The sequence below is a fragment of the Ursus americanus genome, chromosome 24 (assembly GCF_024610735.1).
Source record: "Ursus americanus isolate L20-20 chromosome 24, mUrsAme1.1.p, whole genome shotgun sequence".
In the NCBI taxonomy this organism is placed as follows: Eukaryota; Metazoa; Chordata; class Mammalia; order Carnivora; family Ursidae; genus Ursus; species Ursus americanus.
This window is the reverse complement of record NC_142150.1, coordinates 40272160-40284128: the sequence shown is the minus strand read 5'-3', so window position 1 is coordinate 40284128 and position 11969 is coordinate 40272160. Positions and strand designations below refer to the sequence as shown.

The 11969-nt window shown below is 42.1% G+C and overlaps 1 protein-coding gene across 9 annotated transcripts in view; it reads left to right on the top strand.

The window, feature by feature from the left end:
• The first annotated feature begins 1279 nt into the window (after positions 1-1279).
• The window catches only part of MAJIN (membrane anchored junction protein), a 27157-nt gene continuing 16467 nt past the window's right edge, over positions 1280-11969 (top strand). For 5 of the 9 annotated variants that reach the window (XM_087855005.1, XM_087855002.1, XM_045775575.2 and 2 more), the window contains exons 1-2: positions 1280-1444; positions 9749-9866. In XM_087855005.1, coding sequence (XP_087711131.1) covers positions 9766-9866 — 101 coding nt within the window. In that variant the 5' untranslated portion in view covers positions 1280-1444; positions 9749-9765. The other 4 variants (XM_087855006.1, XM_087855003.1, XM_087855004.1 and 1 more) reach the window with 3 other exon arrangements.

Here is an 11969-nt window from a genome sequence, read left to right as displayed (position 1 = left end):
CTAGCCTCACCCGAATCCTGATTCCTTTACCCTGCATGGACTCCATCCCCGCCCCTGCCCAAAGAAGGGTCTTTCTTTTGGTCCCCAAACATGGATTGTGCAAAGGATACTCGCACAACAGCTGCCAGGAGGCCACTCTGTGCTGGGACTCAAGTCTGGCTAACTTGGTCAACTTTTACTCTGTGCCAAGCAAGGTCAGAGTGACAAATGGGTGGCTCGAGAGATGTGTACACAAATGTGTTAGTTTCAGCCCACAGTATATTCAAGTTTTTCAGTCAGTTGCCAACATTTTTAAATTGGGAGATTTCCCATGAAAATCAGACCTGGCATTACCAGGTCACACTTCCCACAGGCCTCCCTTTAGTGGGACACTGGATAGCAGATACCTTCTTTAGATGCGGCAGGTGCCCTCCTGAAATCTATTCTCTTTCAGCCGCCCTCCGTCCACTTCTTTTACTGCCTCGCTTTTCCAGGTATTCGCGTGTACTACCCGATAGTACGTGCTTTGTTTCCTGTGTATAAAAAGATACAGCCTTCAAAGAGCTTAATATCTGGGCATGTGGAGTAGAGACTTTAGGTGGGGTGGGGGAGGCAGTCCAAGCGGAGGGAACAGCAAGAGCAGTGAAGAGGAAGGCAGAAGAATGCAGGAGGACTGTAGGGCTACCCGGTGAGGTATCCATGATCAGGAACGCAGCACACCAAGCTCCCCTCCAGTGATGTGGGGCCAAATCGCTTAATAATTCACAACATGGTCAGAATTTGATCAGCAGGAGGTGGAAGGGAAGGTGCTGCTGGACTTTGAAATCAAAGACCTGTTCACGTCCTTGCGCCTCCACGAGTCACTCCCATTCCCAGGCCTCTTTAAAATTAGGATTATTAATAACTGCTTTACAACACAACGGTCAGGATCAAAGGACAGCAAGTATGGAAAGTGCCTGCACGCTGTTCGACACGTAGAAGGAACTCCAAAGTAGACAGCTCCGACCGGACCACAGCAGGGACATTGAGTGTGCGCTCAACGAACATTCGGTGGACGGGCTGCATAGTGACAAAAGGCGCCGGGAGCCTATGTTCCGACGGGTGGGGCCATCGGCCACTCCCAGCGTCTGCTTCGCCCAACCCGTGGGCGGTGTCGCCGCGCCGCGCACGCGCACATCGCGGCCAAACCTCAGAGCGCGCGCCCACGGGCGAGGCAAGGAAGCGCGTTTCCGCGTGCGCAGAACTCCCACCCGGCGGCGGCGGGGGGAGGGGCGCGGGTAGCGCAGGTGCGCGTGCGCAGAACGCCTGGCGGGCGCGCGGCGAGAGCCGAAGCGCGGGCGAGGGGCTGAGTGAGTTCGCCAGCCACGCTTCGTGCGCAGTCGACGCCCGCCCCCTTCGGGGGCGCTCTCTAGTGGCAGCTTCGGCCGAGGCCACTTTTATGAGGCGCGAAGAACTCTTAGCCTGTGTAAGAGCCCGGACGGGCCCGGGAAGTTCTTGGGTCTGAGGTAACGGCCCACAGCGGCCTGGTGCTCCCCTGAGGTCGGCGCTTCGTTGCCTTCATTTTCCGCGGGAGAGTTACAGCCCCAGCGCCACCGCTCCGCAGCCGCCCCCGAGGGCCGGGTGTGGCCGCCTGCGGGCCGCGAGGGTGCAAGGGCGGGCCAGGGCGGTGGGGGGAGAGGCGCGGCCGGCGGGCTTTGCGGCGCCAGGTGCGGACCCGCCTCCCCGGCTGAGCGGCGCGGGGCCCGGAGCTGCCTCTGGCCGCACCCCGCCTTTAAAACACCCCCCCCCCCGCCTTAGAACACCCCTCCCGGAAGGAAAGCGCGCGCTCTGGTCCGCAGCCGCCTCTGACCCAGGCCGCGCGGTTGCCATGAAAGCAAGACTTGTCCCATGGAGACATTTCTTGTCACATCATGTCTTCGTGATCTCAGTGAGCGTCTGCTTCCGCATGCCTCACTGAACCTCGGAGGGAGAGATTTGAGTCATGGCGAGACTTCGGCGTTCAGCGCCTCCGGGGTTTGAATCTTGGCATGTGAGGAAGTGGAAGGCTTCACGCGGGATACCTTGCTGTACATCCTTGGCTTTTCGGAACTCTGGTTCTTCCCTTTGCGCGTCTGCAGCTAGCAGGCCTACCGCAGTCTCCCAACAGCCCACCTAAACTCTCTCTCTGGCTATCTCACAGGCACCTCGAAATTGAGCATGTCCCAATAACCTCCCCTCAAAAATTTACTTTCTAAGGCTGCCTTTTCCAGGAAGTGGCACTTTTTTCCTCTTCGATAGGTTGCTCAAGCAACTAGGAATCATCTTTGTTCTCTCTGCCTCCCCCCATCAATTCACCAAATCATAACTGGACAACTTCCTAGGCATCTGCCAAACCAGTCACTCTAGACCAGGCTACTGATCAGCTTCTGCCTTGAGCCACAGGCCGGTACTGGTCCTTTTTTATCTGCTCTGGTCTGGGTTATTTCCCACATTACAACCAGATACAGAAATGTGTATACTTTAACTCATAGCTGTGTGGTCATTTCTTTATTATACCCTTCAGTGCCTTCCTATTGCTCTTAGGATAGACTCCACATATCATAACCTGGACTGTAAAAGGCCTTCATCCCTTCTGTAGCTATCCCTTCTTAGATGACCTCATCTCTTCAGTGGCTTTAAATACCATCTAAACACTGATGACTTAAATTTTTATTTCCATCCTGACTTCCATCCATTGCACACTAGGCGACCACCCTCTTGGCATATCCATTGAGATGTCTAATAGGCCTCTCAAACTTAACCAAAACAGAATGATTGAGTTTTTTCCATAAATCTCTTTCCCTAGAATCCTTCCTCATCTCAGTAAAAGGTATGTACTATTTTCCACCTAATAAAATAGCAAAGTCTAAAAACATAAGAGCCATCCTTGATTCCCACACCTATGCCACCAGTCTAAAATATACCCCAAATTCAACAATTCACTAGGCACTGAGACTCCCCAGTCAAAATCAGCCGCATCTTTCCCCTGGATTACTGCAAAAGCTTCCTGACTGATTCCCTGCTTCTACTCTTAATCCTATACAGTTCATCTTTCTTTTTTCTTTTCTTTTTTTTTTTTTAAGATTTATTTATTTATTTTAGAGAGAGAGTGTGTGTGTGTGAGTGGTGGGGGGGCAGAGGGGAGGGAGAGAGAATCTCCAGCAGACTCCCCACCGAGCTTGGAGCCCAACATGGGGCTCCATCACATGACCATGTGATCGTGACCTGAGCCAAAATCAAGAGTTGAATGCTTAACCAACTGAGCCACCCAGGCACCCCATGTACAGTTCATCTTTCTTAAGCATAAATCATTTCACTTTTCTTTATAAAACGCTTAACATAAATTTCGAACTCTTGACAATGGCCTACAGGCCTTACATGATCTGGTTTCTGCCTATCTCTGACTTCATCTCTAATCTGTCTTCATTCTCTGTGCTCCAGTCACACTGACCTTTGTGTCCATTAAACCACCCATCACCGGGGATCTGTCCTTGCTGGGGTCTTTTTTCCCTTGAAATGCTTTTCCCCTTGGCTTTGTGTGGTTTTTCCACTTTCCATTAAAGCCTCAACTCAGTTGTGATCTTGTCCAAAAGGCTTTCCTTGGCCACAATAGTTAAACCAGCCTCCCATTCATTCTTTACTATAAAGCCCTATTTTATTTTCTTTGTAGTACTTAAAGTACTTTAAATTACATTTATGTATTTATATGTTTATTGTTGCTCTCCACACCTCCTGAAATGTAAGCCCTTAAAGACGAGTTATGTCTCTCTTGTTCCCTACTCTAAACATGCTCAGAACAGTGCCTGGTGCATAGTAGGCTCTCAGATATATGCTGACTGACCCATTGCTTGTCTGTATAGTGTTAATCTCATAGCACTGTCTTTTTTGCCCACTATGTTCTGGGTTACTATACTTCCCTTTTGAAAGTGCCATGCTCTCTTCCAATTGAGGACTCTTACATCTGCTGTTTTCCTGTACCCAGCCCAGACCCACTCTCTTATTTGTGCCTCCGTAACTCATACTTATCCCTCAGATGTGAGTCTGTTACTTAGAGTGTGGGTGGAATGATTTCCATTCTAGGGTAATATTCTCTATCAATGTGCCACATCACCCTATTCTTTTTTGTAGCAGTCATCACACTTAAAATTATTTGTAAGCTCTTTGCAGGTGAGGACCAAGTTCTTATTCTTCTCCACTATATCTCCAGCACTTCGTTTCTGGAACATAGTAGGTATGCGAATATTTGTGAGCTGAATGAATGAATGTTGAATGAACATGAGATTGAGAGAATCAAATCAGGTAAAAATGAGGAGAGCAGTTAGAATATAAGGTAGCTGAATCTGCTCTTCCTACTTCAATGGAAGCTTTTTGATCTTATGAGATAGGGAGAGGAAAGCATTATATATACTGAAAGTGCTCTATAAATATGAGGTCGTTTGCTTGTTTGTTTGTTTGTTAAGATCTATTCACCATCAGATCCCTGTGGTTTGATGGTTTTTCAAAGTACAAAGTTTTATGTTTCTTAGCAATAATAACTGATTTTGTTATTTTAGAGCTAGGCTTAGGTGGTAAAATATAAAGAATTGAGGCTAATATGGAGTCTAGGCCATTTCATAATCAGCTGAACTATCTTGCTTTGGCAATACATCTGAGTTTTAGTCTTGCCCTTGTATGTGCTTGGCCAAATTAGATGGTGATCTCAAGTCAGATATATCTTTTTGTAAATACAATTCTTATCTCCCCAGTATCTCACCAGAATTGGATTAAAGTTAGTAAAATATTTTAAATTTCCTGTGCAAAATTTGCTCTCTTTACATAAAAAGTAATTTAGTTTTCTTATTAACTTAATTTCTTCAGAGTCTGCCATTGTTTCATGGCAGGAACAAAGCTGTGTATTTTAGAAGCTTTCTTTTTACACTTTCCTATATCAGTCTTCTGTCACTAAGACCCGTGAAATATGTACGTCAAAGACTCAAGAGTTTTTAGCTCAAAATTGTAAAAGATGTTCCTTTCTCTCTACCTGAGGATATTCTCTCCATCTCTCCATCACGTCAAAGACTCAAGAGTTTTTAGCTCAAAATTGTAAAAGATGTTCCTTTCTCTCTACGTGAGGATATTCTCTCCATCTTCTGAAACTATTGATGCTTTTTTCCCCCCATTTAAAAATCTCTTCCTTATGTGTACTGCTTCAGGGCAACTCACCCAATTGTGTAACCAAAAAATAAAATGTCTTTCATTGCCTGCAGTTTTACATCCAAACGCTTTTCGGGTTCCTGGGCTTGGTAGGATGTTTAGAGTGCTGCAGTATGATGTGAATGCTGATCGGTTGTCATTAAATAAGTCACAACTACTGGGCAGGGTGGTGAGATGAGATACCATTCTATTGCTTTTCCAGAATAAGGAGCACAGTTCTAGACCTATTGACCAAAGGTAGTTTTTCCAGTAGCTTTTAGGATGGTTAAGATGTAAGTGGAAGTGGCCCTTAGATGCAAAAGGTCATGTAAGAGATTAACTTAGATTCCTTTCTGGTCTATTGAGTTGTCCGGTAGGGCTTTTGGTTTCATTTTGGGGGATCTTCCTACCTTTCTGTTAGAAGGTTTAGTTACTCCTCCCCTCTCAAACAAAACAAAACAAAATCTGACACAGTTCCAAGAGCAAATCTATTCTTGAACAAATGCCAAGAGCATTTTAAAGATTGTGTCTAAAAAGTGGGAAGAAACCTAATGAGAAAGAATGATATCGATAAGCATGAAAGTATCCTGGGTAGCCTCAGATTAGTCTCTTCTTGTCCCATATCTTAACACCTTGTTTTTTTTTTTTTTTTAAAGATTATTTATTTATTTATTCGACAGAGATAGAGACAACCAGCGAGAGAGGGAACACAAGCAGGGGGAGTGGGAGAGGAAGAAGCAGGCTCATAGCAGAGGAGCCTGATGTGGGGCTCGATCCCAGAACGCCGGCATCATGCCCTGAGCCGAAGGCAGACGCTTAACCGCTGTGCCACCCAGGCGCCCCCTTGTTTTGTTTTTAAATAAAGAATAACCTATGTGTAGAGCACTACAATAAGCAATTATACCTGCATTATTTCATCAGCCATCCTAGTCACCCTGCAAGGTGAAGAAACTGAGAATAGTTTCTTTTGAAAATAGAGATTGAAGACAAACAAATGTGAATGTGACCTTTTAACACCTCCAAGAAATAATTCTAAGAACGTTTAATCAGAAAAGCTTACATTTTGGTTTGATGCCTTTGTACCCAGATTGAGTTTGTCTTGGAGTCATCCACAATTATGAGAGTGACCAGGGTTTACAGTTTACTAAAGTGACTGACAGAGTGATGTGTTGTAATGGAAAATGTGTGGGCCAAAGGAATCAGTAGTCTTAGGGAGTACTACTCCTGGTTCCATACTGAGTTATGTGACCTTGTGGAAGGTATTTTCCTTCTGTGGTAAATTCAGTTTCTTCTTGTACCCTCTAAAATGAAGGGCACTTCAGGCTATAGGCAAGCATGAGTCTCTAGGTGGAAATATTCTCTAGTATAGAATCTCTAGTCTGAATATACTTCGGTAGAGCCAGGCAGACCTCTGAGACCAGCCAAGGACTTGTGAAGGCAAAGGAGAGCTGGCCATCTGTCTTCAATCTCAGTTCTAAAACTTGGGTAATAAATTCATAGTATCAGTGGGATTTCCCTATGTTGTTGCCACACTCAGTGGTCACAGAGCCTGTCATATTAGATCTGCCCAGTAAATGTATTTTGAATAAATGCTTATGAAAGCTCTTTTATTCTTTAACTCTGTGGAGGATTTTTCTATCAAATGTCACCAGATATATTTAGTGACAGTACTTCCTTATCATCTCCTTCCACCTCAGTAGTCAATATCGTTATCCTCATATAGCATTCAGCCCTGCTTTAGATTGTAGGCACTGACCCAGATGTTTCTTTATTGAAACAGATTACTAAAAACCTTAAAAAATCTAACATCATTGCCAATGTGTCATTTAAATCTAATTATTGGGGATTTTCAAAGAAAGGTTCTTGATTGGGATGTGTCAGACTTTTGCACTGAGATTAAAGATAGTTTTCATCTCTTAAATTTGCTTTTCTAGTGAAGCATTAAAAGAGAAACTTCAAATCTATCAAAACAGCTAATGTTTATGTAATACTCTAGAGTTCATGAAATACTATTTACAATATAATCTTTTTAAATCCTTCAACAATTCCAGGGGTAGATGGGATTCCCATTTGCAGGTGTAGAAACTGAGAAATGATGAGGCTAAGTGACTTGCTCAGGGTCTAATGACTAATAAGAGGCAAAGCTAGGACTCAAGCCTTGATCCTCCAATCTCAAATCTTCTGTCTTTCCAACTAATGCATATTGCCTCTAACCTTTTCTTTTTTGTTTTAAACCCATCATGTTTTTTGATCACCTGAAAATGGGTTGAGAGTCTGACCCTTCATCTGTTAAGATTCTATAGTGTCATCATGACTGCAGTACTCATGTTGGAAAATAACCTTGTGAAATCTTTGAACCACTACGACTATGTGGTTCTTTCGGATTATGCTGTCTAATCTTTATTTTCAAATGAGGTAATTAGTGTGTGGTGTTTGTTTCTGAAGCAGACAGCCAGCAATTAACAGGCAGGCCCCAGCCAGAGAGGGCTGTTTTTACCTCTTTCAGACAGCCAGCTGTGGTGCAGTACATGAAGTTTCCTCTCTGGATTGTCATTTCCAACAAATGTCCTTCATTTCCTTTGCTCTGATCCCCCAGCCCTCTGTCTGTGGTGAGAGGTGACAGCATTTTAGGAGAACCCTCTGAATAACTGAAAGCTAAATTTTTGTGGCCGCGACCTAAGTCTCACCAGGTAGGCTCCTACTTAGAAAAGTCACCTTAGCACCGAAAACACATTCAAATCTAGCTGGGTTCCTGCCATGCTTTGGACATGGGAATCAGCAAGCTTTTTTTTTTTTTTCAGGATATGAACAATATTTCCCCTCTGGTAACTTTGCAGTTGGCACCAACTATTTCTTTTCACTTTTGACTGCAATTCTAGTCTAAATAGTCTCATGGGCTCTGGCTCCAACCTCCTGTCATTCTAATCCCAAGCAGCCGAGATCAGACACTGGGATATCTCTTTACTGGCAGCCCCAGACATGAACTTTGGAAATTGTGGGAAATTCCATTCTTTGGGCACATAGATCTCCTGACTCCACCATACAAGAGTTTTCCCTGTTGAGTAGAAATAGTATTGGGGTAATATGGAGGAAAGAATAATGAAAATAGTCCTTTATGTGTGTATAATATTTTAGTACTTACAAAATGATTTTATATTCATTATCTCTCTCTCTCTCTCTCTCTCTCTCTCTTTTTTTTTTGGTACTAAAACTCTTAGAAAACAGAGTGGAAAAGATAAGAGCATCAAGTCTGACCTCACTTTGAATCACGATTCCAACATTCATATATAGCTATGGGGAGATTACTTCATCTTTCAGTGTCTTGATTTCCTTATCTATCAAATTTAGACTATTGATTTCAGGCTTATTGTGAGGATTAAGTGAGATAATGTATGTAAGGCACTTATAATAGGGCATAACAAAAGACTGTTTAGTTGTTGTTATTATTGTATAAGTAAGAAAACCAAGGCCTAGAGAAACTAAGGAGGGATATCGGAGCTGAGGTTCAAACCTAAATTATTATTTCTTTGTGCCTGTTCTGTCTACCCCATCTTAGCTGCCTCTGAAATTTGTATTTTGTGTAGGTAGCTTTTATCCTCAGGAATTCTGGACTTCTAATCTCATTATTTATTACTTAAACTTCCATATGAAGAGACAGAAAATGCAGAGTTTACTATCTCTACAAGTAAAAAGAGGCACAGAAAAGTCTTAGTGACTTACAAAATCGCTAATCACTGTGTTTGAGTCTTACTTCTGAATGTGTACCAAATGCCCTCTTGGAGGAGAAGAGACATGCCATTCTTCTTTTTCCATCCTTCCCCTTTCCCCAGTTTCCCACCGAAAGGACCTTAAGTGGCCAGAGATTCTGGAATAGGAAAAGTAAAACTAGTAAGTGCTAAGAGGATAGTAGGCACTCTTGTGGCACAGGGCAGTCTCACAAGCAGTGACGAGAAAGAGTGGTTGAGAGGTAGGAAAGATAAGGCATTCCTCAGCAGCACTGGGAAACATTAGTGTACATCCTTATTTGCTGTATTAGCTGTGGCAGGAAGGTGTGCTTATGCCTTAACTTCATCTAAAATTAACAGCAGGGATCTTCCTATTGGTGCATTTGGATTGTTTCATTATTTGACTTGAGCCCTCTTCACACTGGCCTAGGTTCCAGGGAAAGTGGGGACAAGGGAGGAGAATAGATTCAAGAGATATTTGGGAGATAGATTTAATCTTAACAAAAACCTTGTGAGTCCTCAGATGTTGCTGTTATTAGTCTCATGGAGAGAAGTGATTTGCTTGAGGTTGTAAGGTCAACTACAAATCTTGAACTCAGGTCTTTTGATTTCAAGTATAGAGATTATCCCCCAACACCATATATCTTCCCCATGCAGGTAGGAGAATGGTCAAGGTGATTAATATAGATAATCAGTATAAAAACTGAGCTGGGATATAAGCAGTGGTGCTGAGTGTTGGACATTTTATTCATGAAGAGATGCTATAAATTGGGCAGACTCTCTTTTATACCATAAAGTTGATAAGGAACCATCTTTAGCTTTTTAATAATTCTCTAATATTTCTATTTTATTAGGCTATTATTTGGAAGCAATGAGTTTAAAACCCTTCACCTACCCGTTTCCAGAGACGAGGTTTCTTCATGCAGGACCCAATGTGTATAAATTCAAAATTAGATATGGCAACAATATCAGGTAATTTTAAAGCTAGGAGAGTAGCCTTTGCAAATATAGGTTAGTACATTCCCACAGGTTATCCCTTCTCTGCCTTCACTCAGTCCAGGAGACTGGCTGAAGTAGCATCTTGTAGGACTCTATTTCCTAGATATTTTATATTCCATATATTATTATTCAGGTAAGTTTCTAAATTAGTGATGACATACCTTTGGAGCAGTGGTTCTCAAGATTTTTTATCTCAGGATCCCTTTGCACTTTTAAGATGATTGGGGATCCCAAAGAGGTTTTGATTATGTGGGTTATACCTGTCAATATGTATCATGTAAAGATTAAAATAGAAAAAATAACATACTTATTAATTTTAAAATAATGTATCATTAAATGTTAACAGATAATATATTTTATCAAAAGTAACTATATTTCTAGGGGCACCTGGGTGGCTTGGTTGGTTGGTTAAGGCTCTGACTCTTGATTTCAGCTCAGGTCATGATCTCAGCATCATGAGATCGAACCCCACATCAGGCACCACACTCAGCAGGGAGTCTGCTGGAGATTCTCTCTTTTCCTCTCCCTCTCCCTCTTCCCCTCCACCCACTCGTGCTCTCCCTCTCTCTAAAATAAATCTTTAAAAAAAGAATTATATTTCTAAAAAATTAATGAGGAGATTGGCATTGTGCTTGGGATTTACCCCAGGAATACAAGGATGGTCAACATACAGAAATCAACCAATATAGGAGCACCTGGGTGGCTCAGTTGGTTAAGCGTCTACCTTCAGCCCAGGTCATGATCCCAGGGTCCTCTGCCCCTCCCCCCTGCTGTGCTCTCTCGCTCATGCTCTCTCTCTCTCTCAAATAAATAAAACCTTTTAAATAAAGAAATCAACCAATATAATACCCTGCAGTAATAGAACAAAGGGGGGGAAAACCACATGATCATCCCAACTGATAAAGAAAAAGCATTTGGAGGCAGATAGCCTCTTCTCTGTTGTCCCACTTGCCGCTCCCTTGTAGTGTCTTATAAACTTTTACCTTCATTAAGAAAAAAAGAAAGGAAAAGAAAAGAAAAAGCATTTGACCAAATCCAGCACCCTTTCATTATAAAAACACTCAATAAACTAGGAATAGAGGGGAATTTCCTCAGTATGATAAGTGCCACAGCTAACATACTCATTTTTGAAAAACTGAAAAAGCCTTTCCCTTAAGATCTAAAACAAGACAAGGATGTCTGCTTTCACCACTTCTATTCATCTTAGTACTGGTTCCTAGCCAGAGCAATTAGTCAGGAAAAAGAAATTAAGTGCATACAAATTGGAAAGGAAGAAGTTAAACTATATCTGTGGAAGACATGATCTTACATGTAGAAAATCCTGGAGAATCCACACACACACAGAAAAACTATTAGACCTGATCAATGAATTCAGCAAAGTTTCAAGATACAAAATCAACATACAAAATCAGTTGTATTTGTAAGCACTAGCAAAAAACAATCTGAAAAGAAAATTAAGAAAACAATTCCATTTACAATAGCATCAGTAAGAAAAAAATACTTAGCAATAAACTTAATCAAGGAGATGCAAGACTTGTACACCAAAAACTACAAAAAGTTGCTAAAAGAAATCAAAGTATTAATAGAAAGATATCCATGTTTGTAGATTGGAAGACTTAATATTATTAAGATGACAAAACAATCGATACAGATTCAGTGAAAACCCTATCAAAACCCCAATGGCATATTTTCAAAAATGGACAAGCCCATCTTAAAATTTATATGGAATTTCAAGGGACCCTGAATAGCCAAAATAATCTTGAAAAAACAAAATTGGAGGACTCCTACTTCCCAATTTAAGAACTTACTACAAAGCTACAGGCAATCAAAAAATATGGTATTGACATTAGGACAACTTTATAGACCATAGAATAGAATTAGCCTAGAAATAAACCCAAACATCTGTGGTCAATTGGTTTTTTACTAGAATGCCAAGACCATTCAATAGGGGAGGAATAGTCTCTTTTTAATAAATGGTTCTGAGAAGAGTGGATATCCACATGCAGAAGAATGAAGTTAGACCAGTACCTTATACCATATAAAAAACTTAACTAAAAATAGATCGAAGGTCTAGGG